General features: G+C 67.4%; 1 protein-coding gene across 5 annotated transcripts in view; it reads left to right on the forward strand.

The window, feature by feature from the left end:
- Nucleotides 1-12,437, forward strand: part of KDM4B (lysine demethylase 4B) — a 117,324-nt gene extending 104,887 nt beyond the window's left edge. For 2 of the 5 annotated variants that reach the window (XM_070622680.1, XM_070622683.1), the window contains 12 exons: nt 53-495; nt 724-844; nt 2,309-2,487; nt 3,296-3,518; nt 4,708-4,784; nt 4,906-4,961; nt 5,147-5,255; nt 8,999-9,184; nt 9,539-9,703; nt 9,895-10,014; nt 10,874-10,966; nt 11,992-12,437. In XM_070622680.1, the coding sequence (XP_070478781.1) occupies nt 53-495; nt 724-844; nt 2,309-2,487; nt 3,296-3,518; nt 4,708-4,784; nt 4,906-4,961; nt 5,147-5,255; nt 8,999-9,184; nt 9,539-9,703; nt 9,895-10,014; nt 10,874-10,966; nt 11,992-12,168 (1,949 nt within the window). In that variant the 3' untranslated portion in view covers nt 12,169-12,437. Of the gene's footprint in view, nt 1-52; nt 496-723; nt 845-2,308; nt 2,488-3,295; nt 3,519-4,707; nt 4,785-4,905; nt 4,962-5,146; nt 5,256-8,998; nt 9,185-9,538; nt 9,704-9,894; nt 10,015-10,873; nt 10,967-11,282 lie in introns of all 5 variants that reach the window. The other 3 variants (XM_070622681.1, XM_070622682.1, XM_070622684.1) reach the window with 3 other exon arrangements.
- The last annotated feature ends 1,521 nt before the right edge of the window (nt 12,438-13,958 follow it).

Consider the following 13,958-nt stretch of genomic DNA (forward strand, 5'->3'; position numbering starts at 1 on the left):
GGCAAGTGGCCGCCGGCCTCTCGGGTGACCGGCCTCTCCTCTCTGCCCGCAGAGGACGGCAGGGGCAAGCCGCGGCCGGCCAAGGCCAAGGGCGACCGGAAGAAGAAGAGCCCCAGCGCCCTGCAGGCCCCCCACCCGCTCCTGCCCCCGCGGCTGCCCCCCGCCGCCCACTTCCCCTCCGAGGAGGCGCCGCGGCTGGAGCCCCCGCTGCTGGCCCCTGGCCCTGCGGCCGCCGAGGGGAGCCCCCCGCCACCACCCCTCAACGTCGTGCCCCCCGAGGCGCCCAGCGGCGAGGAGCCGGAGGTGAAGCCGCGCCCCATTATCCCCATGCTCTATGTGGTGCCGCGGCCCGGCGCGGCTGCGTGTGACGGGGGCCGCGTGTCCTGCCAGCAGGCCTCCGAGCTCGCCACCCCGAAGGTCCCCTCCTGGAAGGAGCAGGCGGCCCCCATGGAGCTGACGGGGCCCGAGGACGAGAGCGGAGCCCGCGAGGGGCAGGTGGGCCCAGCGAGGGTCCCCAGGGCCAGGGTGGGGGGACCCCACCTGCTGCTGTGCGCTGGCCACGGCTCTGCTCGTCCAGAGGCCAGCGGCTGCGTGTGGTTGACAAACCACAGAGGCTCCCGACGGGAAACTGAGGCACGCTTGGCCAGGCATTGCCCCCTGGCGGGTCTGGCTGTGCCCGCTCCTGGAGCCGGCCCCCACGGAGGCTCCCGTCCCGTGTTGTAGGTGCCGTCGACGTTCTCCAAGTTGAAGATGGAGGTGAAGAAGAGCCGGCGCCACCCCCTGGGCAAGCCACCCACCCGGTCCCCGCTGTCGGTGGTGAAGCAGGAGGCCTCGAGCGACGAGGGTGAGCGAGGGGCCTGTCCCCGCCCTGCTTGGCCGGGCTGTGTGTACTCATCCCCCGTCCCCGGCGCCTCTCCTCCCCGGCCTCCCGCAGCCGCCAGCCCCGCCTGGTTGCTCCCGCCACCACGGGCCGAGGCCAGGCCCTCGGTGTCTGTCCCCGACTGCCTGGCCCTCAGGCCCAGCCCCCCGCACACAGCCGTCAGACCCTCTCCCCACGTGCCGTGGGACCAAGCTGCCCTGTGCCGCTCCCCAGAGTCAGGCCCCGGCCGCCCACAGACCGCCCGAGGTCCTCCCCCCTCCCCCCGCCCCGGTTCGCTGTTTTCCACTTTGGGGCTCTTGGTCGCGCTGGGCCCAGGAACCTAAAGGTCCAACGTGGCCTGTGAGGGGACGGCTGCAGCCCCTCCGGGCTCAAACCCCAGCCCACCACCCAGAGCCCAGGACCATGGGCACCATTTACCTTTGTGTGACTCAGTTTCCCCATCTGTTTTGTGGGGCTGCCAGCCCTCCGAGGCGTCCTGCCAGGACAGCACACAGAACCGATGCCTGAGGCATGAGGCGTGTGGCCTGGTGCTGGGCGCACGGCGGGCTCTGGGATGCTGAGGCCGGGTTGTCACATTTGTGGCTGTTGTTGCCTTTGACCCCACGCCCTCGGCATAATCTCTGCCCCTCATCGTCTTGTGAAAACTGACCAGATGTTGTTCCTGCCAGACGCTCCTTCCCCTGGGCCCAGGCTGGCTCCCCCACCCCAGCGCAGCCACGTGGCCTGTGCGCTCGGTCTCTGCTCACCCCCCGCCATGGGCGAGGGTCATGCCTTGTCCTCTCATGGCCTCGGGGTCTGGGCGCCTGGCACAGAGCAGCGGGCCGAGGAGCAGAGGACACTCCTGTGTCCGGGGCTGGCCTGTCCGGTGTGAGCAGCCCGGCAGGGCAGCTGCGCCCCAGGTGGAGGTGTGAGAAACGGCCTCGGAGCCGGAGGACCGCAGAGCCGCACTGCCCGGTTGCGGTGATGGCCGGGACCTCGGCCACAAGCACCCGTTTCTCAGGGCCGGAGCTCCCCCTGTGTCCTCGGGAAACAGCACTGGGGCGTCAGGGTGTTGGGCACAGCTGGCTGGGGGCAGAGGCCGCCCTGTGACAGGCGACGAGCGGGAGTGGGGAGACGTCTGTTAGCAGTCTCCATCTTGCTGGGCCCTCGGGTGATACTGCCCCTTTCTGACCCCCAGCCTCGTTCCTCTCTCAGCTCCTGTGGGCTCGGGGCCTCTGCGCCTGCCCCGCCAGGGCCTGGCCCACCCCCCAACCCTGTCTCCTCCCAGACGGGACCAGGGCCCCCGAGCAGCGTGGGGGGGGCCTCTGTGCAGGAGGCTCGGGGGCCGCCAAGTGGGGACCCTGGCACCGCGGCTGCTCGTGGCAGCAAACACGTGGGGTGCGGACGTGGGTCCCTGGCGCTGACTCCCCGCCCCCGCCCTTCCTCCAGAAGTGCTCCCTTTCTCCGGAGAGGACGACGTGAGTGACCCCGAGGCCCTGCGCGCGCTGCTGGCCCTTCAGTGGAAGAGCAAGGCGGCCAGCTTCCAGGCAGAGCGCAAGTTCAACGCGGCCGCCGCCCTGGCCGAGCCCTACTGCGCCATCTGCACCCTTTTCTACCCCTACAGCCAGGTGCGCGGGCCGGGCCAGCGCCATCGAGGGGCGCTGGGGACCAGGGGGCAGGGGTGCTGGTTCTGAGTTTTACCGGAGTGTAACTTATCGACACAAAAGTGGGGCAGTCTGCAGGGAGGGGCCCGCGTGGAGGCCTCATGGGCCACTGTCCTCGGAGGGCTCAGCCGGGCCGTGGGCAGGTGGCTGGGGGCCTGGGGAGGGGGCAGGTGGCATGAATGACCCGAGGCCCAACCAGCGTGGCCCGGCTGGGACACCGACACTGTGAGCCGGCTTTGCTCCCTCCTCTTCATCGGATTGGGTCTGGGGGCCCAGGGAGGACTGGGGTGCAGCCGTCATGGGGTGCACATGGGAGGTGGGGAGGACGCTCCACATGAGTGCACAGATGACAGGGCGTCAGGTGACGGTCAGGACCCTGAGGACCCGCAGCAGGTGGAGGGCTGGGGCTGCCTCGCAGGGCAGCCAGGTCCTGAGGTCTGAGCTCTGGGCTGCAGGGATGGTGCCCCAGGCAGGACGGTGTTGGGTCTGGGCGTGGAAGGCAGAGCGAGGTAGCTGTGTGGCTGGAGGGGAGTGAGGGACAGTGGGGACCAGAGGGCTGGGGCGGCAGGCGGTGGCAGGGTGCGTCCGGCTGTGACCCCATGGGGTTTCAGTGGGGGCGGGCCAGGGTCTGCGTGTTGGAGGATCTCTCGGGGGCCCAGAGCGCGTGGGGGCTGGGGGGAGACCCCAGGGTGGTGCAGGGTCCCGGCCGAGGCGCGGGGTAGAGGCTGCGTGGGGCGGCAGGTCCGGCAACGACGGTGGCCTTCTCCTGCAGTCCCTGCAGACGGACAAGGAGGCCATTGCCGCCTCCCTCGGGGAGGGCCCCTCGGCCGCGCCGCCTTCCAAAAGTGGCCAGAAGACGCGGCCGCTCATCCCGGAGATGTGCTTCACGTCCGGCGGCGAGAACACGGAGCCGCTCCCCGCCAACTCCTACATCGGCGACGACGGCACGAGCCCGCTCATCACCTGTGCCAAGTGCTGCCTGCAGGTCCACGCCAGTGAGTCCAGGCCGGCGCGGGGCCTTCTGGAGAGTTCCCCCGGGGCCGGCCCTCCCCTCCAGGGCTTGGGAGGTGGCGGGAGAGACGAGGTGCCCGTCAGGCACCGCGATGCTTTTAAAGTCTGCGCCGTGGGGCCCGAGTTGGAATTGATGGCAAAGCCGAGCTTCTGGAACGGTCCAGAGTCTGATTTGTCTCTGCCATTGCCACCCCCTCTCCCACATCCTGAGGCCGAGGCAGGAGGATGGATGTCGGCCCCTCTCTCGGGCGGGAGGGGGCGGCGAATGGGAGATGGAGGCAGGACAGGGCGGGCGCTCTCTGGAGCTGGTTAAGGTTGTGCACGCAGGGAGGCGCCGTGGCTCTCTGGCCGGTTCCCCCTGCCCCGCCGAGGCCGGCCCCAGCTCCTTCTCTCTGGCCGGGAGTGTCCACTCCGAGTGCTGGGCCTGGACGTGAGCCATGCTCCTGCGCAGGCAAGGCCCCGGGGACGGCTGCCGCCGAGCCCACCGCCCGCCACTCTGGGGACCACCCCGGGGGAGATGCCTGGCTTCCAGACCCGGGGAAGCAGAGGGCTCAGCACAGGCTCCTCCTGGAGACCTGGAGCTTTAGGGGGGGGACCCTCACATCCCCCAGGAGCTAGGACGCGCCCTCAGGGACAGAGCAGGGTGCGGGCCCTTGACCATCTACTGCCCTGCTCTCCCCATGCTTCCTCAGGGACCCTCAGCACCCAGCCACTGTCCACTCCAGCCAGGGTGGCTCCAGCTGGCCGAGGGTCCTGCAGTCCTGCCAAGCAATGACCCCAGACCCAGAGCCCCCGCCATGGGCTCAGGAGTAGTCACTCCGCCAGAGCACTGGATGGCCGCTCTGCCCTCTGGGCCCCGTGTCCGGCAGCCCCGTGGCGTTTCCAGGGTCTTGGCTCTGCAGAGCCTGGCGGGCCGTCTGGACTGGGGGTGGCGAGGGGCCTGGGCTGAGCAGACCCATGGGGGCTCCCACGAGGGGCCACTCTCCTCGCCACATCTGTTTCCAGGCCCTTCTCCTGCTCCGCATGTGGTGGCCTGGAGGGAGGTAGGGGGTGGTGGGCGCCGATGCCCTCAGTGCTACCGCCCATCTCCAGAAGGCCCCGTCTGCTCAGTGTGCTAGCAGCCTTGGGGACAGGCGCCAGCCCCTGGTCCCAGCCACCCCCGCTGTCTTCCAGGTTGTTACGGCATCCGCCCCGAGCTGGTCAACGAGGGCTGGACGTGCTCCCGATGCACAGCGCACGCCTGGACTGCGGTAACTCGCCCTGGGCTGGCAGCCTCGCGCCCGGTCTCCGCCTTGGCAGGGAGGGTGGCGGCCTCAAGTGTGAGGGCCGGGCAGGCGAGTGAGCGGCCCTCATGCACTGTCTGTCCCGCAGGAGTGCTGCCTGTGCAACCTCCGGGGCGGCGCCCTGCAGATGACGACCGACAGGAGGTGGGTGCAGGGGCGTCCGCGGGCCCCCAGTCCCGGGGAGGCGGGACCAGGAGGAGCAAACGAGCACCCGGACCGTCCCTTAACGTCCCCAAGTCCTGACCAGCTGGCAGCAGCATCATGGAGGGGGGCAGTGAGATGACCGGGGGCGTTGCACCGTGACCCCTGACCCTACCCGCTCCCCCCAGGTGGATCCACGTGATCTGCGCCATCGCCGTCCCCGAAGCGCGGTTCCTGAACGTGATGGAGCGCCACCCCGTGGACATCAGCGCCATCCCCGAGCAGCGGTGGAAGCTGGTAGGCCCTGTGCCTGGGCCTGCGGGTGGAGGGCGCGCCGCCATGGCGTTTGGTTTGGGCAAACCCGTTAGGTTCTGCCTGGAGGCGCAGGTGCAGGGTCACAAGCACGGACGTGCCAGGAGGGCGGGTCCCCGGGCGCTATGGCCCAGCCCCCGTCTGGTGCAGACGCGGCCTCCCACGGTCTAGCAACACGTGCGGTTTCCAGCTTCTTCAGGAGCCGGAGCCGCACGTGCTCCGCCCTGTTCTCTCCTCGCCTGACTCGCTCCTCCTTTGGTTTTAAAATCATGGTAAAAACGCTTAACAGGAGAGCTTCCCTCTGCACAGAGCTCAGTGCAGGTGCCGTGGGCGCGAGGTTGCCCGCCCGGCTCTAGAATGCGTTGGTCTCGCGGGACTGACGCGGGATGCTGTGGACCAGCATCTCCCATGTCCTGCCCGGTCCCCGCAGACGCCCCTCGACCTGCTTCCACGGGCTCGACAGCGTGGGCGGGGCCTCGAAGCGGGCGTCCTGTGTCTGGTCCCCCTGAGCCTTGTGCCCTGGGGCCCGGCTGCGGCGTCGTGAGTGCCAGGCCTCCCTTCTCGAGCCCCTCGCTGCCCCCTGGTGTTGACACCACATCTCCTGTGTCTTCTCGTCCATCGTGGACACTGGGGTGGTTTCCGCGTCCGGGCTGCTATGCGCATGTGCCAACATCCCTTCCATGTCCTGTTTCTGTTTCTCGGGGACGCGCCCAGCGTGGGATGGCTGCATCGTGTGGAGCCCCCACCCCGTTCTCCACGGGGCCGCACCGGTCGCACTCCCACCGGCTGGGCGCCAGGCTTCCCGTTCTCCCCGTCCTCGCCCACGCTTGTCCTCTCTCATCTTCTCAGCGACAGCCGTTCTGGCGGGCGTGGGTGGCCCCTCACGTGCATTTCCTGACAATAGCGGTATCGAGCGCCTATTTCGTGTGCCCGTGGCCACGCGTGTGTCTTCTGTAGAGAAGTTTCCCTTTGAGCCCTTCGCACATTTGTGCACCCGGTTGTATTTTCACTGCTGAGTCATCGGAGTTCCCAACTGGCCCCTCTTCATGCGCATTCAGCTTCCTGCTCTGATGAGCCAGCGCTGGCCTGGGACGGGATGCTCTCTGACGACGGTCACCCCTGGGGGACCTTCAGGGGCAGCAGGCGGAGTGTGGCCGTGAGCGAGTGCTGGCTTCCATTCCCAGCTCGGCCATCAGCCAGCTGTGTGACTCCAAAGACCTTCCTTGATCTCTCTGTGCCTCAGCTTTCCCATCTGTAGAATGGGCTGCTAATAGCCCCTGCTCGGCGACCGTTGACGGGCCTCACGTCCGGCGCTGATCCTGCCGTCTGTGCACCGGGTCCGCCCTCGAGTCGGCAGTGTTGTGACTTTGTGGGCGGTCTTGCTGGGCATGTGTCCCCACTAGGGGACGCAGGAGTGGTGGCCCTGAGGGGACACGTCACATGGCACTGGGGGCTGGTCTTGGGCTGGGGCCCCCAACAGCATCCCAGTGCTTTGTCTGATGGGTCATTTCCCAGGCAGCCCTGGGTGTTGACGCCCCTCCAGGCCCCCGTGGGCGGGAGGCATAGAAATCGGGCTGCGGGCGGTGGATCCGGGCCAGGTGATTAGGGGACCGCGGCCGCCTCATCATTCGGGCGGAGTGACGTCCGCGCGGCCGACCAATGTGCCCCCAGACGCTTTATGGATCGCCTGACATTTGCAGCGCGGCCTCTTCGTTACCAGCGCGTGTAATGAGGAATTAAAGTCCTCCGCAGGAGGCGGCCTTGACTGCCTGACGGAGCGCGCACGGCGCTTAACCCCTGCGTGCCCAGCCGCCTGCCCGCATTCCTGGGCCGCAGGATCAGGGACCGTCACTCCTGGTCATCCGTCCATCCGTCTGGCCCCCGGCTCTGGGTGCCTGGGGGGCCCTGGGGAGTGGGGGCTGGCCCAGCCCATCCCACGGCCTGAGCCCAGGGTAGCCAGGTTCTGGGCCATGCCCTCGTGCCCTCACCGGGCTGAGATAGTCCCTGGAGGAGCCGTGAGGTCTGGGGGGCCTGGGTGGAGGGGCAGCTCCTGGGGCCCTGGAGGCTCGGCCGGTGGGCGGGTGGCATGAGCTCTGTGCTCTCTGTGCGCCCTCCTGAGGTTTGGGGACCATCAGGGCCTGGGGGGGGCAGGGGGCAGGCTCAGGCCTCCCTGGACCACCACTCTCCCCAGACCCCTGCAGCCCACCCTGTGTCCCTTCTCAGCCCTGAGGCCGCAGATGAGGGTGGCCCAGCCAGGCCCTTACAGCGGCCCCCCGCGCAGTCCTGACACGCGGCGGCAGTGGGGGCCTGGCCCATATCTTTGTGATTCGGAGACTCAAAATAAGGAGATGTCACCTGGGCAGCAACGAACGTGCTGCCATCAGACCCGGGCGTGGGTTTCTCCTGGTCCTTGGCCGTGGGGTCGTGGCTGGGCTCTCCTGGGCCCTGGATGCCCTCGGGTGACGTAGTGACATGTGCATGATTGCTCAGCACCCACTGGCCGAGGCTGGACCTCTCCCCAGGCTGGTGCCGCCTCCCGCTCCCCGAGAAGCATGCGGCCCGGACTGGAGGCTTACTGCGAAGGGAGCGTGCATGTCAGCCTGTCCCCGGCGGCCCTAGGATGAGTCAGTATTGACAGGTTAATCATGAGATCTCATCGCCATCGATCGCCTGGCTCGTGAACACGGTTACCAGTGATGGAGGCCCTAGTTAATCACAGCCGGCCGGGGCCTGGGTGCTCCGAGGGCCGAGGGCAGGTCTGGGGGCGTTCCCACAGTGCCCGCCCACACATGCCGCTTCTCCTGGGGGGCTGCCATGCAGGGCGTGTCATTCAAGGTTAAGATAAAATTCCCCATTGTAACCATTTTATCTTTATTTTTATTTATTTTTTCTGAGAAAGACTGGCCCTGAGCTAACATCTGTGCCCATCTTCCCCTACTTTGTATGTGGGATGCTGCCACACCATGGCTCGCTCAGCGGTGTCTAGGTCCACACCCGGGATCCGAGCCCTCGAATCCTGGGCTGCTGAAGTGGAGCATGCGAACTTAACTGCTGTGCCACTGGGCCGGCCCCCATTGTAACCAACTTAAAGTGGACAATTCACTGGTTTTTAGGATGTTCACAGACTTAGTCAGCCATTATCTCTAATTCCAGAGCATTCCATCACCACAAAACAGTCCCGTCCCCATCAGCAGTCCCCCCACCTCCTCCCCAGTCCCTGGCCCCCACAAGCCTGCTATCTGTGGATCAGCCTGTTCTGGATGTTTCCCGTCCATGGGATCACACGCCGTGTGTCCTTCTGTGTCTGCTTCTCTCCCTGAGCGTAGTGTGTGTAGGTCCGTCCACGTGCAGCTGTGTCAGGGCCCCGCTCCTTTTCACGGCTGCATCGTGTTCCAGTGTGTGGCTCTCTGGTGCCTGTTCCAGGCAACCATGCAGAGGGGCGGGTGGAGAAGCCCCCAGAAGTGCTCCAGGGATCCCACTGCAGGCGGGTTGGTGGGCCTGGAGGGCCCTGCCGGGGCTGGTTTGGGGGGCTGTCTGCCGCGGTCAAGACTCTGGCCAGGCACAGCTCCGGGCTTTTCCCAGGCTCCCTCCGTCCACGGCTGGGCTGCCAGGCCGGTTCCAGCCCTGGGTCTCAGCCCGACCCAGGAGACAGTCCTGGGGGCCCGGTAGACGGGCTTCCAGCCCCAGGGGTCACAGGCGCGCTGAGCCCCTGTCCCCTGCACCCCCAGAAGTGCGTGTACTGCCGGAAGCGGATGAGGAAGCTGTCGGGCGCCTGCATCCAGTGCTCCTGTGAGCACTGCTCCACCTCCTTCCACGTGACCTGCGCGCACGCCGCTGGGGTGCTCATGGAGCCGGACGACTGGCCCTACGTCGTGTCCATCACCTGCTTCAAGCACAAGTCGGGGCCGCACACGGTGAGCGCCCGCGCCAGTGCCCGCCCCAGCCCCCGTCCCACCCCCAGCCCCCCCCCCCCCCCCCCCCCCCGCGTGCTCAGGCCCCGCCCCGCGCTCACAGCCCCGCCCCCGCCCCCTGCGTGCTCAGGCCCCGCCCCGCGCTCACAGCCCCGCCCCCGCAGCCCCGCCCCGCCCCCTGCGTGCTCAGGCCCCGCCCCTCGCTCACAGCCCGCCCCTGCGTGCTCAGGCCCGCCCCCCCGCCCCCTGCGTGCTCAGGCCCCGCCCCTCGCTCACAGCCCCGCCCCCCTGCGTGCTCAGGCCCCGCCCCCCTGCGTGCTCAGGCCCCGCCCCGCGCTCACGGCCCCGCCCCCGCAGGTGCAGCTGCTGCGCGCGGTGTCGCTGGGCCAGGTGGTCATCACCAAGAACCGCAACGGGCTGTACTACCGCGGCCGCGTCATCGGCGCCACCGCGCAGACCTTCTACGAGGTCAACTTCGACGACGGCTCCTACAGCGACAACCTGTACCCCGAGAGCATCACCGTGAGCGTGGGCGGCGGGCGCCGGGGGCGGGTGCGGGGGGCGGGCCTGCGGGGTCCCCGAGTCCCGGGCGGGTCTGCAGACCCGGAGCAGACGGTCTCCGCCACAGGGACTGTCCGCGGGCGCGGGCGGCAGCGGGGCGGGAGGGGGCGCTCGGCCCTGGGAGGCCTCCGCAGCCGCCGCTCCTCCCCCAGAGCAGGGACTGTGCCCGGCTGGGGCCGCCGCCCGAGGGCGACTTCGTGGAGCTCCGGTGGACCGACGGCAACATCTACAAGGCCCGCTTCATCTCCGCCGTGACCAGCCACATCTACCAGGTGGGCAGCCTCCCTCCCTCGAGCGGCGGGGCGGGACGGGATGGGGTGGAAGGGGCCGGAGATAGAGACAAGGACGGAGGGGATGGGGCAGGACGGAGAAGGGGGCTGGGGTCGGGGTCAGGGTCGGGCCCGGCAAGATCCCGGTGGGGGCGGTGGATGCTCCCCGACTTAGGAGGTCAGGGCTTGTTTATTTTCAAGGTGGAAGGGGCCCCCGACTGTCTGATATTTTCCCATTTATATTTCTTCTCAATTTTTTTTCCTATTGTGGTAAAAATACATAACATAAATGTACTGTTTTTAACATTTTTAAGTGTATACTTCAGAGCTCCTGGTTTTTTTTAAATCAAGATAGTTGTTTGTTTCCTTCATTGTAGAGAAAAAATTATTTGAAAGTGTGGAATCTGGGGGTTGGTCTGGTTGCATAGTGGTTAGAGCCCCATGCTCTGCTTCAGTAGCCTGGGGTTGGCGGGCCTGGATCCCAGGTGAGGACCTGTGCACCCCTCATCAGCCATGCTCTGCCAGCATCCCACATAAAATAGAGGAAGATGGGCACAGATAGCAGCTCAGACTCAGTCTTCCTCAGCAAAAAAAAAAAAAAGCATGGACTCTTCAAAGAAAACCCACCCCTGTTCCAGCGACCACAGCCGACCACCACTAATCCCCTGCCGTCTTCCTCTCATGTTCATCAGCACCTCGTCCCTCTTTTCATCTGTCTTTCCCTCTTGCTGCCCTCCCTTGATGAGTGGGGACGTGAGCGGGCAGGGAGGACCCCAGGGCCCGGTGCTCTCTCGCGGGCACGCAGTGGTGGCCGCGGGCCGGGCTCCGTGCGGCCCTGAGAACTGCGCCCACCCCCCCGCAGGTGGAGTTTGAGGACGGGTCGCAGCTGACGGTGAAGCGAGGCGACCTCTTCACCCTGGACGAGGAGCTCCCCAAGAGGGTCCGGTCGCGGCTGGTGAGTGGCCGGGCTGCGGGGGGCCCAGAAGCCCTCAGTGTTCCTTGAGGATGTGGCCTGTCTCAAATGGCCTTGATCTCCGCACCTGTGGGGGGCCGGCAGCCAGGGAGCCCGGTGTGTGGCGGGAGTGGCCTGGGGGGCTGGCCGTTCCCCTCGGGAGATGAACCGGTGTCCAGGCTCAGCTCGGCCACGGCCCCCCGGACAGAAACCTAGAGCTCCGAGTTGGTGGCTGTTGAGGGCGCAGCGCGTCCCAGGGCGGGGCAGCGGGCTGGCGTTGTCCCCACAGCCTGTCGGGTTTTCTTCCTTTTGTGTTTAGTCCAAGTTTGGGGAGCAGGCGGCTGTGGCCTTCGACTAATGAGCTGAAGATACTGGAGCTGGGCCGTTGCACAGCTGGCCTCTGGTGCCAGGTCCCCTCGGGGGACAGACAGACGGGCACCCTGCCTCCCTTGCCCTGTGGGAGGCTCAGCCAGGCCGGGCCGGGAGCCATGTCGGGCAGGACAGACCAGGCCCGCACCCCCTGCCCTTCTCTGCTCGTGACTGGGGGTGTGGGCCTGTTCTCGCCCTGGCTGCCAGGGGGCTCGCTCCAGGATCAGAGGTCAGCACCAAGGCAGGAGTGCTGAGCGGCGTCCCCAGCCCTTGGGTGTCCCTCTTCGGGTTGGTGGCTGAGAGACAGTGGCCTAGGGCCCTTGGCCCCCAGCAGGGTGGCATCACCTCCCGAGAGGCGCCTGAGCGGAGCCTGAGCTCAGGCTGTTTGGGCTCCTAGAAAAATGCCACAGACGGGGGTGTGGACAGTGGATGTTGTCTCTCGCAATCCTGGAGTCTGGTCTCACCGCGTCCTCACGTTGGGGAGGCAGAGCGAGCCCTGGGGTCCCTTTACTGGGGCACTGACCCCATTCTTGGGGCTCCACCTCATGACCTCGTCACCCCTCCCGGAGGCCCCATCTGCAGACGCCGTCCCCCGGGGCTTAGGGCCTGACGCGTGGACGTGGGGGCCCCGCTAACCGTGTGCCGTCGCTCTCCTGCAGTCGGTGAGCACCGGGGCGCCCCAGGAGAACGTCTTCTCAGGAGAGGAGGTGAAGGCCGCCAAGCGCCCCCGGGTGGGCCCCCCGCGCGCCCCCGATGACTCGGGCCGGACCCCGGACTACCTGGCCTTCATGGAGAGCCTCCTGCAGGCGCAGGGCCGGCCTGGGGCCCCCTTCTAGGACGGCCACCGGGGAGCCCCAGCCCGGCCCCCGCTCGCTGTGACTTGTGTCCTGGCCTCCGGCCCCGAGGCGACAGGGGCAGCAGGACGCGCACGCGCCCCGGACTCAGGGAGCAGGGCCGCGGGCTCGGGCGGCCGGGGCGCCCTCCTCAGCCCGCCAACCACGTCAGCTCTTCTCGAAAAGGTGCTACTGTGTCTCCGCCCCCGGCAGCCTCTGGGGTTGTGACTTTGTACATAGATCACCTTTGTGACGTTCTTTCTATAAATACCTATTGTTTAAAAAAAAATGCAAGAAAAAATGGAAAACAAAGAAAAGGAAAAAAAAACCCCGACGTTGTTTTCTAGATTTGTGGCTTTAAAAATCAAACAACACACAACGTTCTTTGCCCAGAACCGAGGTCGCTGAGGGAGCGAAGCTTCTGGCTTTCCGGTGTCTGTGGCTGGAGCCCTTCCTGTCGGAGTGGCAGGGCGCCCGGGGGACCCAGGGGCCGGTCCCCGCGCCCGGCAGGAGGAGGCCCGGGCGCCCTGAGTGGCCTCGTGGCTTTGGGTCGGGGCTCCCTCCTGTCCCGCGGCCTTTTCTGGTTGGTTCCATCCTCGCTCCTCCCCCAGCAGAGCTACCCCTGCGAGACCCTGGTCGGGGGTCCCCAGGAGTCAGGGAGGAAGCGCTCAGGGTGAGGGAACCCCCGACGTGCGTGTGGCCCGGCCATCCATCCAGAGACAAGTGTGGGTGACCCCCCGTGGCCGCAGCAAGGGACGACTGGTTCTGTGGGGATGCAGGACGCAGAGGGGTCAGGCGCTCCAGGGCCCACGTCTGGCTGTCCCCGGCTCGGGCGAGGCCACTGACCCTGCTCTGGCTGCGGCCCCGCGCGTGCAGGGGCCCTTCCTCGGCCCCGGGGGCCGGTGGCGGCCTGTGTCCTGTTTGCGACGTGTGGGTTTGTGTGTCTGGGGGGCAGCAAGACGGGGTCGCGGCGGCCTCCTAGGGCTGGTGGAGTGAATCTGTGAGCGAGGGGAGCTGTGCCTCTCAGCTTGGGCCGGGCCCCCAGCGCCCTGTGGAGCCCTCCCGCCACGGCTGTCCCCTGCCGTCCCCCCGAGGGCCCGAGAGCGTGATGTCCTCGTGTAGAGAGGAGTGTCCTGCAGCTGCCAGGCGGGAGGCACGTGTTTCAGGAAAAGGAAAGAAGGTCGCTGAGCCGAGGACCTTCGTTTCCTGGTGGGGGGAGGGGGGCAGGTGCCCCGGGGCGGGCGGGGGTCCCCGGAGCCGGCGGCGGGGTCCCTCTGCATGCAGCAGCCCGCGGGCCCTCACTGTGTTCATATTAGTTTGAAACGGTATTTATATTGTAAAGAGAAGGGAGCGCGAGGGGCCACCCCGCTGCTGGTCCGAGGGGAGGCCAGCCCGGCGGCGGCGGCAGCTCGGGGAGTCGCGGCCATCGCAGGTTCCGGGACAACTGGTGCAGACAGGCCGCGGCCCGGCCGAGGGGAGACGCCGTTCCCTGCAGGGACGTGTCTGTGTCCCGGTGCAGAAACGGGAACAAATGAAAAACACCCCCCCCGCCCGGTTTTCCCCCGAGGTTAAGGATGCGCTGTATTTTCCCTCGTCTGCCGCCTCTAGGCTCATGATGAATTAAAGGCTCCGAGCATTGCGACTCACTGCCCCTGTCGTCGGCGTGTCTTCATTTCCGAGCGGGCCGGGCGGGCGGGGTCCCCACGGGGGGCCGGGGACGGAGGAGGCGTCCTTCCCCCGTGGGACGTCCACCGCCTGAGGCTGCTGGGGGCAGGCGGTGGCAGAGGGGCCGA

The sequence above is a fragment of the Equus przewalskii genome, chromosome 6 (genome assembly GCF_037783145.1).
Source record: "Equus przewalskii isolate Varuska chromosome 6, EquPr2, whole genome shotgun sequence".
Lineage (NCBI taxonomy): Eukaryota > Metazoa > Chordata > Mammalia > Perissodactyla > Equidae > Equus > Equus przewalskii.